The sequence below is a fragment of the Mugil cephalus genome, chromosome 20, assembly GCF_022458985.1.
Source record: "Mugil cephalus isolate CIBA_MC_2020 chromosome 20, CIBA_Mcephalus_1.1, whole genome shotgun sequence".
Classification (NCBI taxonomy): Eukaryota; Metazoa; Chordata; class Actinopteri; order Mugiliformes; family Mugilidae; genus Mugil; species Mugil cephalus.
The window spans coordinates 8,689,389-8,711,082 of record NC_061789.1 but is presented as its reverse complement, the minus strand read 5'-3'; the positions used below and the strand labels follow the sequence as shown (position 1 = coordinate 8,711,082).

The window sequence follows — 21,694 nt, the reverse complement described above, 5'->3', positions numbered from 1 at the left end:
GCAGAAGTTATCTCTTACATTTCTGTTTTCCGTGACCAACTAATTCTGAGCAATTGTTTCACAAATGCGATTCCTTCATAAGAAATGTTTTAAACTGCACAATAAAGTGAAAAATAAAACCATGTAATACATTTAAACTAGATACTTAAATCTCACACTGGTACACTACACTGCCTACTGTCAAATTTTATCAAATGTTCCTTATTTTAACATGAATTAAGATTAGATTTAGATCCAACAATTAAGCCTGAAAGGAGATTAAACATACATTTGTAGCCTTCTGGAGCCGAATTTTAGAAAAGTTCCTTGTTAGCCACGGACGTGAAGTGCATGGTGCTTTTTTGTTTTATGTGATTCACTGAGGTTTCATTAATGCCAGATTGTGATTCCCCCGATTTTATGTTGGACGTTACGATTGTGACATTTTCAACTCTGCTAAATAAGCTTAACTGTACAGCAATGTTGGCTACATTTTCTTTATTTCAGGAGGAAAATATTGTTGCCCTTGGTGTGGTCGGTTGGTCGCAGGCATGGCAGGCTCATGCTGCTAAGAGCAATGGGGGGAAGAATTAATTGGCAGAGACAATTCAAAGTCAAGCAAGAGAACCGGTCAAATACAATGCTCAAAATTTGAGCTCATACCAGCAAATGAATGGAGTCTGTCTCCTCGCAGAGACGGCCGCTGAAAATGTTGCACTCACGCTTTCCAGAAATATGCCCAAAGAAGATGTCAAAAGAGGTCAAAAAGGAGCTAAGAAACAAATTCACACAAATTCTATTTGGATGTGAACACCAGCAAGTGTCTAACAGAGGATTAAATAGTCAATTTATGTTCAAGGCAGAACACTACTGTGGGGGCATTAAACACATGTTGGGTATGTTTTACTATCACTATTATATATCACTTTCATGTGATAGATCTGATAGTCACCTACCATCCAAATTGGACGTGGCTCCACTACTGTGCTGAGCTGTTGCAATTGCATAACGCAATTAGCTTTCACTTCTTGCAATGTTCAATATATCTGTTTTGCAATGTTTGCAGAGAAGGGGCTTGCCAGGGCTAAGGTCAGACCGTCTAACTAACTTGCTGCGGAAGGCTCTGCAACGGTTAGCGGACGTCATAGAGGCTTTTAAGTGAGCCTCCTGAGTTACCACTAAGTTATTAAAAGATTACAGGCTAATGTTACCTGATAATCTGCAGTTTGTTGAGAAAGTGCGTTAATTAGCTTACTGCATGTGCTGACTTAAGATGAACATTACTTATTTGAAGAATGTTTATTAAACCAAACAGAATTGGTGTTCAATTGAGGTGAACAAGGACTTTCTGAGCTAATTCAAATGTCATGGCGTCACCATATCATGCACAGATAGTTGCTATAGGGCTAAAGGAAAAGTTCAGTGGTTTAAGATCTTGGTGATGTGGAAAGTGGTTACTAAGAAACTAAGTCTGCTGAGAAATCTAGTCGCTAAGGGATTGACTGTAAAAGTACAGTAGTGTCACTACTTGTAAATCAGCCTCTATAAAGTGCACACACATGTTCTTAACTTACAATGATGCACTTAGATTCATTCAGAGTGAACCAGAGCAATGGAGAAGGCAGACTTGAGGTCTTAACAATCTAGATTAAAACATACTATGATGCGTAGTCCGAGGGTACCAAACTAGTAACCGAGAAGACCTTGTAGAAGGTAAAAAAGAAGTAATAATGTCCTCATAGTGTACTCTTTTGTCCTGCACTGTGTTGACAAGCCGCTCTCTCCGGGCCCAATTCCTTGGTCTCTTGGACTGCCAAGTTAAAGTCATCTCTATGAATGAATCATAGTTAAGCCGGGGGATCGCTCCTGGAGACTTATTAGGTTGAACAATACAACGCTTGAGAGTAGGGTTCAGTCTCTCCAGTTTTTCTGGCTTAAACCTGTAACCAGTCCACCTATCATCTGACGATCTGGGTCCCACAAACAACGCATTAGTCCCTGTCTTTGCCTGTTTATGTCATAGCGTTGCTTCTAGCTACATCTGCCATTCTCTTGTGGATCAGATCATAGCACATAGGAACTGGACACCGTACCTACACACATGTGTTGAGGCCAGTCACTTTCCTACAGAGAAAGCCAGAGGTTCTCTAACAACTGTTTTGAAGTAGAGGAAAGGGTTCTCCTATCTAATCCACTTGGGCCTTCCTGCTCTTGCCCACATGCTGTCTTCCATTGTGGATATCTGGGTCACCTACCTGGAAGGCTTCCCAATTTTCTCTCTGCTCCCGTGTAGCTACATCCCTAGTAACGACTGTATGCTTCATGGTGCAAGTTTCATTTATAGGAATGTTGAGTTCACAGCTTCTCCTACCTACCTGCCCTCTTCATTCTTGACCCTGATATTGTTCCAGAGCAACCAGCTTACCCTGTTGTTCCTCTCTGAGATCAGGTCAGGCTGCTAGCCTTTGGATCTGGGTTCTCCTCTGACCCATACCAGCCTCATCTCCACCCTGACCACCAGCACCACAAGCACCCTGGAGATCTGTGTCATCATTCAGTTAATTCAAATTGAATATATAAACTGGTTCCCTTCTGTCTTTGCCTACAGCCAGGGCCCTGAGCAAAGCGACAGAATTAAGCTGTTTAAGGACTTCGACCAAGCTGAGTAGTCTTTTCCTTTTGTGCCAGACCAAGACTGTCCACACACTGTGACTGTATGCCATCTTGATTGTCCAGTATATCCTTAGAATGCATCCTCTGTGGTGATGGGTGTCCTGTGGTGCAGAGCCAAGGCTTCCCTTCGTACCTCCTGGGACCTTTCTCTCCAACGTGAAAAGAAAACATCCTAACTGGTCATAATCTCCCCCATGTCAGTGGCCATGCCCAGACTGCACTCAGGGAAAAAGCTTGCCGATAAGTGTTTCATTATAGTTACATGTGAACCTGGATTTACCAATCCACTGACTACATCGCCAACGTGGCTGAATGACTTATCCAGAAATTACTACCTTGTATTTTTTTCCTTTATCATTTTGAAATGTGCTTAAATCAAAAAATTATTTACGATTTTGCTTGATTTGTTTAAAGGGCACTCAGCTCAGCTATCACTCAGCTCTGACAGGTTCCTACAGTAACCAGGAGAACAGGTGGAAACTAGCGCTCCAACCACCTGTTGGTTTCTTTATTTTCCAGAAGAAAGTGAAGATGACACACTGATTTAACTGCACTGAGCTGCTTATTGATAATTTCTTTGGTTTGATTCTAGATAAAGCGTGTTTGAAGTCGGTCAATACAATGGCCGTTTAGCTGTAACAAGTGGTTCTGGTTCTTGCATAATGGATCCAGAGGCCGTCCAATTTTAGTATGTTTTAGATCGCTGTAGACTTTAAAAATTGGAATTTAAAAAAAGACTTTCCAGATTTTAGATTGCTTTAGGTGGAAGGGCAGTCAAAGGAAGGCAGCTATGTGGGGATTACACTTGAGGTTTGCACTCGTGACATGGAGGTTGCAGCAAGTAAAGAGCTTGAGCCTCAGCTGTTGTTATGAACTAAAGACCTGGGTGACTGGACAGCTGCAAGGGCCAAGAAAGCAAAAGTTATTACTGCGCTGAGCAGTTGTCCTGTGTTTGGCCACTGGTGTTATTAGCTGAAGGTGCAAAGGTGCAGGGAAACACACAAGGAAAGTGAGCGGAGAACTTTTGATCCCTTTTATATACAGTATCAACTTACCCAAACAATACAGAAAATTACTGTCTTAGATGATACGAAAACATTTCTCCTAGAGATCACATAGTTTATGGAGTGTCAAAAACCTAGCGCTGCTTTGTTATGCTAAGCTAGAAGTAATAACTTTGCTTTAAACAAGCATGTGACGCGCAAGCACCTTCCAATCCTTTCAGGTGCAATTTTATGATATTATAACTGCGGCTCGTATTTTGACAGAGGTGGACTATAGCCCGCAATTTAAGGGGAAATCCCCTCAGCTTTTCTGGCAGGATGCATGTTGTTTTGTCAGCCAAATCAGGTGCCCCGGAGAACTTTCGGAAAAGAACAGGGCACATGGGAGAGAAGGGAGGTGGGGCGGCCAGGCAGCAGAAGGAGTTGGGATGAAAAGCAAGTGATACCTTAGTCATGGTCCCGCAACTGTGCCTTGTGATGAAAGGTCATGAGTGATATTTGGAAAGTCCCTGCAGGGCAAAACAAGAATGCCCACAAAATCACCAAAGGCAATTATCTTTTACATTGAAGGGACTCTACATGATCATGAATTAATTTTGTTGTTTTGTTTTTTTTTTGTATGGGGCAGTTCCTCTGGGGCAGAGGGATTGGCTTCAGGGTGCAGAGGAGCTCTAGAGCTGTGGACGAGTGAAAGCTTTTCTGGACTGGGTTCAAGAAGTGCTGACGAAGCGAGTCTAAACATCGCAAACCGCAGTTGAAAGATTTGCACATGTGCTGGCTCTCCCTCCTCTCCTGCCACCCTGGGATTAATCCCATCCTGGGAGAGCAGCTACGTTTACATGTGCGTGAATACACACACACACAGACACACACTCATGAAAAAAATAAAAATACAGAGTAGTTTAATGCATGTTCACTATATTATTGGAAAAGAAGGGAAGAAAAGCTAAGGAAAAGAGAGCTGTCAGGAAAATTAAAGAACTACAGACTCACTAGTGACCACAAATATCAGTATAAATAAAGCGAGTTAGCCACTTGTAGTAGTTTATTGAAGAATCACCGATGCAGACCTAAGAACAAATCCATGGTTGGAAGTTGAACAAAACAATAAAGCACTATTTGTTTGACTGATTACAAAAGGATTGAAATCTCATAGATGTGGAGGAATTTTACCAAAAAAACGGGAAAAAAAGAAAGGAAAACAATGACTAAAAAACTGCATGTGGGCAGTGTAGTCAGAGAGTTTGAGGTCAGCAGATGCAGTCATTCAAGGGTTTTAAAAGCGCACCAGCCATGATTCACAGTGGGCTGTAGTCATAAAGCAGCCTAGCCTATTAACCTCTCCCTATTAGATTTCTCAGTATAGACATCTGTCTTACCATCACACAAAAAAAAGCACAATTAATAACATTATATAACGCTAAAAAGACCTTGTAACCAGTCTTATTTCTTTTGCTTACCAAACAATTCAGATAATACGAACGCCAGTATATTTTAGAATTCGGTTTTATTTTTCTTCTGCCTGTTCCAGAGGTTTCATCCATTAGTGTGTGGATTTTTAACCTCCAGTAACCTCCCCTGCAGCAATGGGAGCACCATTTCTCAGGGATATCACAGCGCAAACCAGTGAAAGGTCTGTTTTATTAAAAAAGTCATCCTCCCAAACTACGGATCGCTTTTCACATTCGATCATATAATCCCAGCGCGCCGTCCTACCCCACTTCAGCATTGCCAGATAGTGAAACGCAAGCTACCTGGCTGTGCGTGTGTGTTTCCTTTGCAGCCTCCGAAACCGTTCGGCATCCACGATTTGTCACAGAAGACGGGGGATACGTTTCTAACTCAACAAAAAGAGATCCGAATCAAATTAGCAGAAATGTAAACAGTAGTTGCCAAAAGAACAAACTTAAAGGAGAGTTTCTATCTGGTGAGATAAATGGAGCTTTGTGCAGATGTAACTGGAGTCCTGTTGTCCCATAATTTCAGGCTGCATGTCTTAAATAAGAGTGTGACTCTGTTACGTTAGCAACCTACACCATCCTTTCCTGTCATTGGGAAACTTTGCATATTCCCCATTTAAATCACCCCTCCTACATTAAAAACCGTAAAACCAGTTAGACAGCACCAGGCGCAGTCATACACCCGGCCTTTGCCTGTAAGGGGTCAGAGTTCAAGCTTATTAGCTGCCACAGTTAATAGTCTTATGGGCAAAAGCAGGATTTCACCACGTCATCCTTTCTCTCATATATTTCGTGACAGGCCTTTTAAAATGCGACACAGTCATTACTTCATAGCTTGACACCATGGCTCTGTCACTGACGCAAATTGCTGGTTTAATTTTTCTTCGTGAAGAGTCATGTGTCTTGCTGAGCGGCGACTTAAAGTGTAAGATGACAATGGAATGTTATAGAGAAAAAAAACGTCTTTTGACTCCTGGCTGAAGAACTGAGGAGACGCTTCTGAGGGAAACATGTGTGGTCATGAGAGACGACAGCATAATGCATCAGAAGTGAGATTGAAACCATACCTGTCGTGCATATAAGCTGATCAGCCGCAACATTAAAACCACTGACAGGAGAAGTGAATAACACTGACCATCTTGTGACAATACAATGTTCTGCTGAGAAACTTCCAGACCAGGTACCCCTACCCTATAGCAATGACACTCCTTGATAATTGTTGCTGGACACCACCGTACACCCTCAGAAGACCCATGTCCGTTCTCTCTTATGAGTCACAACTGTTTTGGAGGCACGGGGGATACCGTACACAACATTAGGAAGGTGGTCCTAAGATTGCGGCGTGCATTTCCCAGATAGGCAAACCAAGCGATTGTTCTGGGCCGTCAAACCAAAAAACAAGACAAAGAAAGAAAAGATGGTCCCCAGATGGCTACTTTTTGGTATGTTTTGCAATGACAACCACAAACCCCTTTAAACTTAACCAAATTGGTCATTCTCTTGTGGGCTAGGTCATGGCACCTAGGAACTGGAGGCTTCGGCAATGCTTCACAACCTCCCACCTCAGGGGCCCCTTCCATCTACACAATGACAGATGTGACTAGTTTGTACTGGATGGATCGCACACGTTACAGTATGTTTTTGCCTGGGGGCTTCTACTGGAGTAGAGAAAGGTGCAGACAGTAGTCGTGTAACCCCTGTCTTGTATTACTGTCTGTTTGTGGTCAAGGTTGGCCTCCTCAGACTAAAAATTCACCCTTTCACATCACAAAGCTCCAAGTTAGGAGTGTTACGAGCTAGCATGACGTAAAGCGTGCTCGGGCGTTATCTTTTCTCCCCCTCCCGTGATATCTTAACCTCAAACACCAAACACGGCGATCTCATTTCCATTCATTCAAATGATCACCAGCCTCTGCCCGTTCCAAATATAACTCGCTGCGCCCCATTTTGCATCGAGCAGCGTTTTAGCTGCTGCAGTCAAATCACTCGGAGACGACATTATCAGACGCTGCCGAAGCCACAGTTAAAGCCACAGTTCGGGGGCCTCTCTGTAACTTCATGTCTCCTTGTGTGTGTGTGTGTGTGTGCGTGAGAAAGAGAGAGAGAGAAAAAGCAAGCGACGGTCAGGGACCCAATGTTGGGTTGGAGGCGCCAGAGCATTGTGCAGTGGGTGACCTCTGCAACCATTCTGGGGTTTGTTGCTCTCACCATAACTCATCCGTAATGAACTCGGCTGACCACTAAAAAGCTACGGCTTTTTCTCACTATCCGTACTCAGTCCCGCCTTCCAAGCTAAAGGGAACCTTTTATTTTAGCCTGATGCATTGATAGTTTGTGTAGCGTAAGAGGAGGTAAGTAGGTTCATGTACACTAGAGAGAATATGTTCGATGCAACCCATTTTTTTTTTAGTTCTTCAGAGTCGATAGTGATCACCATAATTCAGATCAGGCTTTGCAGTTTCATTCTTTGCAGGCATGTGTATGCAAAAACAAAATGGAAAGGGAAAAAAAAAAACAAAAAACGACTGAATGAATCCTGGAAAGATTTATTTCGCCATATCTGCAAAGTGAGAGCCTTGCTCGATCAACCCTGTTATGTCTGTAACTTCTGCGTCTAACCCGAGGCAGGGAGCTCTGTTCACACAACGAGGACCGCAGAGGATAAGGTGGGAGAGGGCAGCGTAAATGCCCTTTCAGTCACTTGTTTTTTTTTTTTTTTTGTTTTGTTTTTTTAAGGTCCTCACACTACACACCACTCCTTCTGGCCCCATATTGTTTTATTCTTTGACAATAGATTCAGTTACATAATGAATCCCATCCATATCAAAGGCTGCACCAAGGATAGGCTGGCACGGCTCCAGGCCCCTGAGAACGGGCCAAAACCACATGGGGGAACAAACTATTCCCTCTTTTTTTTTTTTTCCCATCTCCCTCTTTACCCTGCTCTTTGTCATACCGCAAACGCTATCAAGTGTGAGCGGATGGACATGTGTTGCTGATCATATGCGTATTAAACAAATATTGCATCGGTCACCTAATATGTTGCGGTGTACTTTCCGTTTTAGTGTGGCCCCGAAAACCAGAAAAAGTGTGGCATCCCAGACACGGTTAAAAAAAATGCATTCCTCATGGCACTGCAGTATGTAACCTTGTGAGAACTGGATGCTAATATGTATATATTTTATAGATATATGCACTTGCAGGAAGAATAAAAATTTGTGACGGGCTCTGCTGTTGTGTTTGAGTCGCCATGTTGTGCTGGGCAACAAGATTTGGTGCTCCCACAGAGTGCACTCACACAGGCTCTGCCAACACCGAGCAACATTTAAAACTCTGGTCCTGCTGTCCCTGCTGCACACTCTGCCAAGCGGCTCTGCAAACAACAAAAGAAATATCTGTATATTTTTTCTTCCTCTTTTCATTCTACCTGAGACTTTCCAGCCTTCTGTTTGCTTCCTCCTAATCCTTTAATTTCTTTCTCTGCTCACCCCCCCTCCCACCCCCCCGCTCTTTCTCTCCCTTGCTGTCTCGCTACCTCTGTGCATCACTAGCATGAAAATTTTGTGGCAAATGTTCCTCCCACACTCGACATTCCAGGGTCTTACAGGATTCTACATGCTGGTGCCTCAGCCTCTCTCTGTCTCCCCCCCGCCCCCCTCCCACCCCGTCTCAATGGTAACAGAAGAGTGCAACTTGTGTGTGCTTGTGTGGGTGTTGGGGGCTGTGGGACGGGGTAACAATGTGTGTGTAGGGGGGCAATAATATGCTAATTCATCATCCCTAATTACATCAGACTGAACAGAGATTCCTTCACTCACATAACAATTTTGAATTAATTATTGCGGGTCTCAGTAACCGTCAAGTCCCTACTTGTGTCACTTTAAATTATGTGAATATGTAGAGTAAATAATGGCTTTATTAACCTCCTTTAGTTTAGGGCTTTAGTTTGGTCCACATTTTTAATTTGTCCAAGGTATTTGGGATCAGTAGAACCTGAGAACTATAAAAACTAGGGATCATCTTTTAAACAGGAAGTTGTACTTTATGAAAAAATAAGTGTCCTCATATGTGGACAATGGGATTATGTCATATTTATATTATAGTAAAGTGTGTCACAGTATATAAAACTGTTTATTTTAATACCTGTACATGGCTGAGCAAACCAGAATTATAAACAGTGAACGTCCAACGTCCTCAAACGAGTACTTGCTAATTAGCGACGTTGTAGCTCGTTGCTTTTGATAAAATTTGTTAAATTTGCACGTCGTATCAAACTAGAAATATTTGTAAGCGTAAATAAATACGTTTTTAACCGTAGAATTTTATGGGGTTTTGTTCCTCGTCCGCTTTTGTCCTGTGATTGTCTGTAGAATGAATCCAATGAAATGCCCGCTGTTACCGACTAGTGTGTTGACCCGCTGCTACCACTATATGGCAAACTAAAGTGTCCACTAACGAGAACAATGGGTTTAAATTATGGGTCTTCAACAGGAGCTCTGCAACCCCTAGGAGGTCCGCGGAGGTACTGCAGGATGGTCGCAAAGTCTTTGGTTGATTGGATATTTTTTGTATATATATATATTTTTTTTTTAAATTAAAATTTCTTTATATTTGAATCTGTGTATTATTTGAATAGCTTAATATTGAATGCAAAATTATAATAATGATACGTATTTTTTAAATAGCACCAGGCCAAGTTTAATACAAAACCAATATCGCAGGTAGTGGGTCCGTACTTAATCTCTCACCAGTTTGGGGGTCCTTGGTCTGAAAAACGTTGAAGGTTTAAATGAAGCAGAATAAGCTGCAATAAAACCTAAAACTTAATGTCCTCATATGAGGACACAGGGTCTCAGGAGGTTAATTATTCACGGGGTTATTTATGCTGTGACTATCAAACTACAATATACATACGTGGATAATCTGACTTTAAAAATATTCTCTCCCTCACGTTTTACATTTCAAAGGCAGCAAAAAACGTGTTATATGTGTGTGTGTATGTGTGTGTGTGTGTGTGTGTGTGTGTGTATGTGTAAAACATATGTATATATCTAAGTACTTGCACTGTCAATCAACAGAGGTCTCAACAGGAGATGGAAAACTCTCATGAGAAAGGAGGCAGGAGGTGTGAAGGGAAAAGGTTTGGGATGGGATGACTTAGAGTAAGGATGGAGAGGGAGAGAACATGATAATGGAACGGCGCCACGGTTCAACAAAAGCAGAAAGCTGCGACAATGAAAACACAGCCTCAGTTACTAATCAACAAGTCTTAAAGCTGTGGAAATAAGATGAGCAGCTATGCTGCCACCCCATTCACAATTGAGATGTGCCAAGAAAAGTGAAAAGGAGAGAACAAATGAAAAAAGAAAGTGAAAGACTGTGGACAACTGTTCAGGGAACAGAACATGACCAGATGTCAAATTGTTGCTGTATTTTCTTTCTTTCTTTCTTTCTTTCTTTCTTTCTTTCTTTCTTTCTTTCTTTCTTTCCAAATCTCACAGTTACACAAATTACAATTTTATCACTGTATTTATTGTTGATTTTCGTCATATCTAACCTTTGGTATACTTTAACAAGACGGTGTATTTATTTACTTATTTATTTGTTTGTTTCGCCAAATGCGCTTTTCACAATAGCAGAAACTTTAATTCATTAGAAGTAGTAAAAGTAACCTGACACTGTCTGACTTTCCCTGGCGCAGTAATCCCTCCCATCTGGCACTCCGAGCAAGTTGAAACAGACATAGAGAATTATTTGCAAATACTTTTAGACCTAGGTCTGATTATCTTTTCAGTAAACAACCATAATCAGACACTCCGCTGGGACATATTTTACTTCCCAGTAGATTATTTTATGCCTGATGGAAACACAAGATTTTAATTTTTTTTTTTATTTTCCGAGAGATTAGTTTACTGATTCTTTCAAACTTGAAAAAGAAATATTTCCTCTTTTTAAGTGCAAACAATCTTTGCAGACAAGTTCTTTTTTCCATCTCAAACTTCTTTCTTTTGGTTAAATTCACAGGAGCTGGTGGACGCATGTGCTTCTCTCCAGTCGTAGATGACCTTAGCGGAGCCTGCCTCTATTTAGTGGCATTTTAAAATTGGGCAGGTCAGTGTTGGTTCTGTCTGCCACCCTGTTTTCCTTGGCCTAACAGACACAGGACACACCAGTAATAAAATAGACTCCTTTATTTAGTGAGGAGAAGAGGGATACAAGACAAAATAAGCCTCAGGAAGTTATTTACTTGGGCCGAGCAGCTAAAATTTCGCTTAATGTGTTTGCTTTGGTAACAGAGGAACAGTTTTTGTTTAAGAAACTGCTGAAAGCCATTTTGACTTTGATCTAAACAGATGCAAGTACTCAACTGTTGCAAATTACACTTCAAATGTTAACGGTGTTATTCAATTTTATGGCGAAAAAAAAAAGGTTTAGGAGGATACGGCTTCGTCTGCTTTGCGTCTCGGTTCAATTTTTATTATTTGGTGAAGGGTATGTATTTCCTTCTTTCTTTTTTTTTTTGGAGGCAGAATAAAACGCAGACAATGACGTGACATTAGCTCAATACGGGATGAGGATTCAGTAAACTTGAAAGAAAGTCAGTTCATCAAGTGGAATGAGGATGGGCAGATTCAGCAGCAGGCAATAACCATGCTTTATGTCCACTTCATTTCCCTTGCAAATCAGCCTCGCATTCTTAGGGTTTTCACAGTTCCCAGCTCCCTCTTTTTCCCCCCGAAACATGGCCCGAGTCAGCCAGGCTCATTAGGCAGGATGAGACTATTACCAGGCGAGTTATCGTGCTCCTAACAATGGGATGTGGTCAGGTGGTAGAAGCACCAGTTTTTCCTGGGTTCATCTCGCTTTCCCCTCATGTCCTCTGGGCCCAAGACCACGACTCCCACTTTGGCCAGTAACGCCCTTCCCTCCATCAACAATAAATCTGACAGCTGGAATGTGGCGCAGTCTCAACACGACAAAATAAATGTGCGTTACATTTTTATTTTCATTCGAGCGCGGAGTCGCGTACGCGGCGCGGCGGCTGGTTTTTCTGGGGGGCATCTGAACCGCGTTTTTAGCTCGCGCGGAGCTGCGACTGCAGTGTAAAAATGATCATTCATTCATTCATTCATTCATTCATTCAGAGCTAATAACTCACAGTAAAGCCCCCCCATCGCAGTCCATTTTTTAAGCTATTTACAGTAGGGCTTTCAAGAGGCTCAATCAGAAACTGTGGACAAGTTCCAGGGAAACAGGACCCAAGCACCCTGAAGAGCCTTTTTGCTTCACTTTTATTCACTCCTGTTCTTTCTCAAGAGTTCCTCCTGAAAGTATTTGGCAAACACTTGTGAAAAAAAAAGAGAAAAAAAGAGAGTTTGAGGGAAGAAAAACAACAAGTCGTTCTTTAGCCACCCACGCCCCATCTGCTGTGGTATTATCTTCTTTTATTATCTACAGATTATGTGCACTGATATTATTTCTGCAGTTTGGTCTGGTGGTCATTGTGGTTGTTGTTCTTGTTGTTTTTTGTTTGCGGAGCGCTGTGATATGAGACAGCGAGGGGGGGAAATCCTCCCCCGTGTGCATCTAATCATCCATTCAGGACCCTCTTAATGGCTTGTCAGTTCCCCTTGCCCTTCCATTTTCTGTCCAATTAATTCCTTTCTAGCTCTCCGGATAAAGGGACACAATGGGGCCCCTCCACAGCATAATGAATCATTAAAATTCAGCAGCGCGGCCCTGGCACTTGGCTTCTCCCTGGGCTGGTTAGGGACGGCTGCTTGGCATGCATGCCAGGGACAACTTGAGCATTCTACCCACTGGACCAGAGGAGATAGGATCTCTCCTCATTCCTTTCTCGTTGGTGGTTTGGTGGAGGAAAAAAAAAATTGAAACTGGACTATTTCGATAGAGACAAGCACAAATGAAATGTCAACTTAAGACCCTGTAAGGCCTGAAGGTTAAAAAAAGAAAAAGTTAGATTTTGACGTACGGTGCAGTGTTTCATAGAATCTAAAAAGTTAAACAATACTCAAAGATGCAGATGAACTTCTACAATCGCACGACCGCCAATTAAATTTTCTAATTACTCACATAAATAGTTATTAGTTATATAATTATCCTTCTCCTTATGGTGCAGATGTTAGACAAGGAGGCTAATATGAACAGCTGGTATCCAGCCTATACAAAGGCAAACCCAACAACGCCGCTCACTTGGATTCATTAATTCTATTTATTAAATTTCTCTCACAAATCGTTCCCAGATATGATCGAGAACAAAAGCGAAACGGACCGATTAAGAATGACAAAATACAAGTATGGAGAAAAAAAGTATCTTTTATTTTATTTATTTGTTTTTTTTTTTTTTAAAAATGGCCAGCGAATGAGTTAGCTGTGCATGTGTGAAACTCTAGTTAATAGAACAACAATCATTTTCACAGCCTTTCCCAAAATGATACACCATAATGATATACAAAACACGGTTCTGTGGACGAAAAAAAAAAAGAAAAGGAAAAAAATAAAATAAAAACTCGTGAGCGCGTACTCTCGCTCTGTACGTTTCTCAAACTGCATGTCACAGAACATTACAAGTCAAGGCTGGAAGGAATGATATCAAATTAAGGACATAATCAGGAGCGAAAAGTTAACTGTCGGAGTCTCTGGAGCGGATTACCCGATTGCTGTGCTTCCTGAAGTTTGTTAATAATTCCATTTCATATCGAAATACTGACAATAAGCATTAGAAGGCACGAAAAAACGTTTTATGCAAGACTGCAGCAGTGAATTGGCACTTGATGGCTGATGATACAAATGTGGGCAAACGCGCACTCTGTTTCACTTTTTTAAAACCCTAAATCCTCTTTATTGAGTAAGTCCCGAGATCATTTTTCAGTAAAAAAAGTGGTTTTATGTCTCATCTGGTGCGTGCTGTGTCATGGGAGATGTATCTCTTTCCCAAGGAAGTGGCTCACACATGCATCTGTGCGCCGCGTTATCTCCCCGATACACACACACACACACACACACACATGTACATAAACATATTCTTGTGTCGTCCGTCGACATATACAGGAGGTCCAGCTGACATGTCACTCAGAGTGTGTGGTGTTATTTTACCCCATTTCCTTTAACCCTAGATCATGACTAATCGCAATTTGCCAAGCATAGATTTCAGACACCTGTTCTGTCCTGTGCGAGTCTGTTGGTCCTGTCTGTTTCGCTTGTAACTTGGAATGGAGATGTTTCTGGATATTGGTCGTCAACGGAATAATACCAAATGCACTCTACTACTGTCCTTTACTTAATTTATCTTATTTTCATTAAAAGCCAAACAGTACTCTAAACAACCAAACCCACATTACATGTGTTCATCTACTTAAGAACAACAACAACAACAAAAAAAAAAAAACAATATGCATAAACATAAATACATATAAGACTTTTTTATGCCAAAATGACACTAAATTCATAGGAGCCACTTATATAAGACTGATCCGCCGATGCACGTAGCGTGCCGCCATATGGCCCCGGCCACTGATGTAAATTTCATCCGCAAATTCACATAATTGGTCCCCCGTTACATTCTTCAATGTATCGTCTTCGAAACAGAGTTGGGCCAAACCGGTTTGAGCCTGCGCAATTCAGTGGCGGGCCCCCCCGCCCCACCCCCCCTCGCTTTACCTCGAGTGTGCACGCACGTGCAGTCTTTAACTGGAAAGAAGGGAGATGCACAGGATGTAGGCGTAGGCGATTATGTCCTCATGGAGGAGTCTGGCTCACCGACAACACGATTTTCTCTGTAGAAAGTCTGTACAAGTGTGTTTTCATCGCAACAATATAGCTTTGTATAAAATCAGCAGGCACTTTTTCTTGTGTTTGTTTCGTGTTCAAATGGTCACAGGCAGCCTACGAGCACCTACGCACTTCTCCACCTGCCCCTTACTTCCTTCATTAGTAGTGCATCAATCGGAATCTAGAGTCTCTGGCGCAGACGAACGGTTTTCTGGTCCCCTTAAGGTCGAGACAGTGTGGTGTAGACGGGCTGGTCCCAGCTGGAGGCGGTGGGGCTGTGAGCTGGCGCCATGGACAGGCTGTTGAGGATCGGGCTTCCGTAGGGCCGCCTGGATGAGTGGAAGTAGGGGTACTGGTAGAGGCTTGAGGGGTAGCCGGAGTAAGGGTTGTAATAGTTGGAGCTCTGGAGGTCAGTATAGTCACACTGGGAGCTGGAGAACGAGGGCGCAGCCGAGGCGGCCGAAGCGGCCGAGGTGACGCAGGCCTGGCTGCTGTAGGAGCCGTAGTCGGAGTGCGAGGGCGACCCGTGGGAGTGCTCGCTGTAGTGGCTGGGGCTCAGCTGCTCCGTCTTGATGTGGAGACGATGCTGGCCCACCTCGCCGGCCGAGGGGGAGGAGGACGACATGGCGCCCTTCCGGCTCCATGTTGGCCCGGTGCCGCCCGCGTGGCTGTACGAGGAACCGTAAGAGCTCCCGGGGACCGGACCCTGCCCATGGCCGTGGTCGGAGGGCAGGGCGGAGGAGCCCGAGGCGTGGCCGTTGAGCGGGAGGTACTGGTCGAACTCGTGCACGTCGAAGGTCTCCATGTTGCTGATGACATCAGTGCTGAGCTCGGAGATGTCCACGTTGCTGAAGTCGATGTTCTGCCTGCTGCTGTCGACGAGGCGGCGGCCTTCGTGCTTCAGGTCCTGCTTCATCCCGTGGTGCAGGTCTGTTTTGGGAGTGGTGGGGGGTGTGGGTGGACCGTGGGGCTGCCCTGGAAAAAATAAAAATGAAACAACGTCAGAAATGTGAAGAGAGCGAAGATCGAGCTGGATAACAAATACAAGAACTGTCTGTTAAACCTGACAACATACCTGCGTGTTCAGGGTGGTGGTGTCCGTCAGTCATCCCCGCCAGTCCTCCCATCCCTGGTTCAGCTTTATACATGTGATGATGTGCCAGTTCTGCTCCTGAGTCCGAGTCGCTCTGTCCCGGTTTCATATTCTTCCTCCGCCGCGGTTGGTACTTGTAGTCTGGGTGATCCTTCTTGTGCTGAACCCGGAGTCTTTCTGCTTCATCTACAAATGGCCTCTTTTCACTCTCTGAGAGCAAGCTACGGTGACAAAAAAGAGAAGGAAATGAGTGAAATTACGTCAAAGTAAACAAATATTTACACAAAAATGCAACTGTTAAATCTGAAGCTACTTTAGAACCTTTATATAAGGTCAAGTGGACATGTACAAAATGCAAATAAAATGTATTTTACATTTTTTTTCTGAAAATAATTTGAATTCAAAGGCACATTTGTATGTGTGTTGCTATAACTGTACATTTATGAAATAATGGTTGATGCAGTTTTCAAGTTTGCAGCCACCACTTAGTGTGTGTTATTTCTTCTAATCTTTTTTTTAAAAAAACATTTCGACACTGATCTGCATTGTTGATGCATTTCTTCAGGATTGCAAATAAAACATTTCCTTACCGCCAAAGTTTCCCCAGTGTCTTGCTCAGCTCGGCGTTGTGCAGGTGTGGATACTGATCCGCCAGCTTTCTGCGGGCCGCTTGCGCCCAGACCATGAACGCATTCATGGGTCTCTTAACGTGAGGTTTGCTCTTCAGGGACCCGTTCCCTCTCACGGGCATGGGCACCAAGGACCAGTCGTATCCCTTGAGCACCTGAGAGACCGCGTCCCGTATGCAGGCTGGGAACCGGTCGTCATCCTCACAGTCCAGTTTCTTGCCCAAACCTGCGAGCAGGGACCCGTGACCGTCGGAGCCCGTCGGCGAGGACGGTGCGTCGGAGTCAGATTCGTCCTGGGACATGGAGCTGTTAGAGCCCGACGGACTGCACGGCTGGTCGCTGACACACTTGTCATGCTCCTCTGTCATTTTTAACATTATTTATTCAGTCCTTCGGAGACGAAAATCCAAAACTTGTTGGGGAAAAAAAAGAGAAAACCCTCAAAACGTTGCCACCGAGTTCGAGCGCTCAACGAAGCGGCCGGTGCGCCTTTTTACGCACGACGCGCCGCAGTAAATTCCTTTAAACAGTTTCAGTCAGCGCGAGTCCGTTGTTTTTCCCCTTCAGCTTTCCTGTTTGTTTTCTCGTTCTCCTAGGCTGTCATGAGGAGGGTGGAGAGGTGGGGGTGCGGTCGTGAAAGTTGTGCTGCACAATGTGAACTGAGGAGCTGCATGTTGCAGCAACTTGAGTTGGTGTTTTAAAAACGTCACTCCACCTTCCGCCTGCGATTGGCTGCAACAAATCTCCACTTTCTCCTCATTGGTTCATTTTTTTTAATGTGGCTTTCATTATGATAATGATTTTTTTTTCCATGGGTTCTGTGTGACAATTTTATAATGCTGTCAGAAAATGTAGTGAATCCCGAGTTTCTTCAGTCTCTTCTGAAGTAAGAAAAAAAAAAGTCACTGTCTGCATTTAAAACTGACACGTTGGAATATGACCGTTGGTGTTTATACTCTTTCCTCTGGATACAGGCTTTTATTTAACACAGAGGTAAACAAAACAACAATGAGGTTGGCAGAAAATATATTTCTGTCAAAGATCTGGGAGTCCAAGGGAACGAGAACTGATCTGTAAAAGGCGTGGTGTGCATGGAGTAAAGTGAGTATTTACATTAAGAGGGATACAAGAATGATAGAATTTGAGGCAGATTTGTAAATAACAGCCGCTATATAATTCACATTCGGCTTGATGTATGACACAGACGGAGAAAGATACTCCCCACCATAAACTAGAGCCGGAGTTCCTTCCTTTCCTCACGCAACGGTGTCCTAACTCCTCATGTCTGCCTTTAATTTGAATCCGTCGCCTGCGTGTGAACTCAGGTGAGGAACAGAATTTGAATCTAAACAAATGTGCACGGCTGCCAAAATGGCCGGTGCCCCCACCGCCGCACAACCAACTCCTGGCTAATGGTTGATAAGTTACCGAAAGTTAACAAACGCACTTCAAAGGCCCGCGCGAGCCCAGTTACAGGATTAATAAATGTTTCCAGCTCCAGACAGGGGAGTTAATTTGTTCTCGCCGCCATCCATAGGTCACTCCTCACCCCCTCCTCGTGTGAAGCATGCCTTCAGTTTTTATGACACTGAAGATACAGCGGGCATGGGAGATAAGATTGAATCACGGCCTTTGTTAAAGGTGGCTTTGTTCGCGTATTGTGGGATGATTTTTATCACGGGCCTTCCCTGAAAAGACAGGGTATGTTTGTGCTGGACGGCAGTTTGCTTTGCACACTACAGGTGGCTGAACAGAGAAGTGGAAATAGCCGAAACCGTGGCCTGCGCACACAGAGTTCACTGCGAGGAAGGTGGCCGCCTGTGCAGCGAGGTAAGAAGTTTTCACAGTTTGTTGTTTTATTAACAGCGCTAAGAGGAAAACGGGTCATAGCCGGTGACTTGTGATGAAATCCCGTCATCTCTGATGGCTTTTAAAAAAAGTAAGATGCCATAAAAAGGAGCCGCTTTAATGCTAAAATTTTAGTCGCGAATGGTAAACTGCTCGTTTGGTGCGCCCGTCTTCCTTTCTAGCAGCTGCTAGAAACTGACAGGGTCAAGTTCAGCGTGCGCGTGTGTGTGCGCGTGGGTGTGTTCGTGTGTGTGTGTGTGTGTGCGGCAGCGACGGGAGCGAGTCTCGGCTCGTTCCCGCTCTGCACCACACAGGCACATGGAAAAGCATTAACGGAGCGTGCACATGTATGTATGCATGCATTCATGTGACTTAAGACCCTCTGATGTAAATCTGCAAATCTGTTTTTTTTTTTTTTTTTTTTTTTAAAGCTGTGCTGCTGAAGCACTTTAACACTTGCACATCTGCGCAGTTTGTTAAATTTCGACTTTCATCTCCCGAGACTCGATTCTCTCAATTTTCTGTACCTTCAAACGTCGCCCTCCGTACTCGCAATCAAATCTTTATTTGTGTCACATGTAATTTCTGGAAATCCCTGCTCTCAGTCACCTTTAAAACCGAATCAACTGTTCTTGGCATCGGTTCTGTCTTCACATCAAATTTCATGGAAATTCTTTCATTCGGGTGGAGGCAGCCTGCAGATATAGAGAGAAAAAATTGATATTAATCTGAATGATGCACTTTATCCGGTTTTAAGATATTGCAAAACAATGAGCAAACGCACAGTAGTTGCTTATATGCGAGACACTTTTGATGCAGGAACGGGGAAATAACCCCCCGCCCCCCACTCCCTCCCTGCAGCTCGCTCGGTTACGTCTCCCCCAAGTGTTTAACAATGAAGACAAATCAGGCCGGCGTGAGTGACAGCTGCCGTCGCGTCCCGCTAAGCTGTGTGGGGCTGCCTCGGTTTCCCGGGCTGACAGGAAGAGACGGAAACGAGGAGACAGGCTCAAAAAGACTCCAGCCTTTCCCTCTTCATGCCTCCCTGTATTGTGGGGAGAAACTCTGGCCAGAGCTTGTGGGCTCTGGGCTCATGATTAGAAAAGGAAGGAGCAACAGAGGAGAGGCAACCGCACATGAACCTTAAGTGTCCCAGAGAATGAAGGAAGGTTTTAATTTTCCTTTTCTTTTTTTTCTTTTTTTCTTTTTTTGCGAGCTGCATCTCAAAAGAAAGACAGAGGTAAAGATTTTCATATTTTTTTTGGGAAGGCCTTTTGCAGAGCAGAACATTTCTCCTGGGCATTAGTCACTTCTACCCCACATGTAAATTATACTCTCTGGCTTCTAATGTTCATGCGAAATTAAATTACACAGTCACCCACAGGAATGCTTTGCCCCCTTTGGTCTCTGCTTCTGTGTTTTAATACAGTTAGGCATATTTCTTCACTCAAGCCAAGTTATTGGGCAGAGTATGTCGAACACTTAAATTGGCATAAATTGCCGCAGCGCTGTACCTTACAGAAAAGACTTTAAGACGTGTCGCAGTTGAGTTTCTTGCAAAACGTCTGCTCTGCAGCCGGCGAAAAAAAAAAAAAGCGTCGCATGCCAACCTTTGCCACGTTTTTGTGCGCGACGTATAAATTTTGCACCACAAAAATCCTGATAGGATTTCTATACTGTTTCCCCACATGAGGCACAGCTGTCTCTGCAGCCACCGCAGCTCCCTAACCCTAACCCAAACCCAAACAGCAGGCCTTCATTTTGTTAAATAATCCCGCTGATTGCACACTGAGTCAGTGTAAACTTGGTGAACTGCGGAGACTGGCATGCCCTCCTTCTCACCCAGACGGTCCCGACCACTGTATAACCACATGTGGAACAAGCTCCCGGGTTGCTAACAAACCATATTTCACCCCTGCGCCACATCAACCAGACCACTTCTATCCTTGGTTTCACGCGCACAGAAAGAAGGTAATTAGTGCAAAATTTACTGTTGCAGTAAAATGCAAGTGGAAGGCGAAGATAAAGGCTCAGGCAGGATATGTCCAACTAGAAAATCCTGTTGTTTTTGGGGTTTTTTTTTTACAGCCCTGGGGAAGATATAGGACATGGCATCCTAAGATTCAGAGAATTTTCCAGTCAGGTTCACTCACACATTAAAGCAAACTCCCAGTGATAGATGTACGCGCTCAACTTTTCTGCTCCTACTCATCCCAGCCCCTCTGGAACTCGGATAGTGGATGTTTTCCATTTTGGTCCGCAGCCAAATGTATTTTCCAGGTTGTCTACTTAGCGAGGTCGAGGACCTGGGGATGTTTGACTCCACTGGTTCTAATCACGGTCCAACCCCCATGACAGCTGCTGTGTGTTAGGACCTCCCATTGACCCCTGACCTCACACTATCCCAAATTCATTCTATTAAAACACCATAATGAGGGGTTTACTGGACCAATTGCAGGTTTTATTTAAACCTATTAGCAGACGAAGAGAGGTGGAGGGGTAGGGGTTGCACGGAAGGGAGTTCTGAAGAGATTGAGAGGGGAGTGTTTGAGACTGAAGGAAACAATTAGTCCAAAACGTCTCTGGGTGTGTTTGGCCCTCGGCCACATTCAGTTTTTAATGTCAGGAGCATAAAAAAGGCTCAAGTGTTTCCAGATTATTTGCTGTGTTTTCTCCCTGACACATAACTATTTTGCAAGGCAGCGGTTTTGCTCGCGATAGCTCTGTATGTTCATATGAGTTAGAGATTATGCGCAGGGAGGTTTTGGAAGCTGTTGTAGTAGCAGGTTGCTGGGGGGGTGGGGGGAGGTTGGGTGGGGGTGGTTACGTTAAGTCAGTTCCTCATTCTCTCGCTTGCCGCAGGCCTCTCTGGAAATCTTTGATCTGGAAACTGTCAGTAGGTATATTGGTCGTGTAGTGTTTCACACAGGCTAGTCACTCCGTGTGTACATTTGTGAAGTACATAATGGTTGTAGCTGTCGACAACAGTTCCTGTTTGGAAATTGCCCAGAAGTGAAGCTCAGGGTCGATTAGCAGAGGACGGATCAGCAAAACCTCCACGCACAGTGGAAACGTCCACTCCGAGTTATTTTCCTCTGACATGACAGCTTAAATGCTAAGATGTTCACAAAGGATGACACTTCCCATGGTTTATCTTGTCCCAGCGTTGTGCCAAGAGGAGTGTATGCGGGCTCTGCTTTGTTTTTTTTTTTTACA

General features: G+C 43.8%; 1 protein-coding gene across 1 annotated transcript; it reads right to left on the bottom strand.

Annotated features, from left to right (window-relative positions):
- Positions 1-13,433: 13,433 nt before the first annotated feature.
- LOC124997930 (transcription factor Sox-8) lies at positions 13,434-17,283 on the bottom strand. Its single transcript, XM_047571984.1, has 3 exons — positions 16,592-17,283; positions 15,984-16,222; positions 13,434-15,883 (listed from the first exon to the last, which is right to left on the bottom strand). The coding sequence occupies exons 1-3, from the start codon at positions 17,005-17,007 to the stop codon at positions 15,129-15,131; spliced, it is 1,410 nt and encodes a 469-aa protein (XP_047427940.1). The 5' UTR covers positions 17,008-17,283; the 3' UTR covers positions 13,434-15,128.
- Between the last annotated feature and the right edge of the window lie 4,411 nt (positions 17,284-21,694).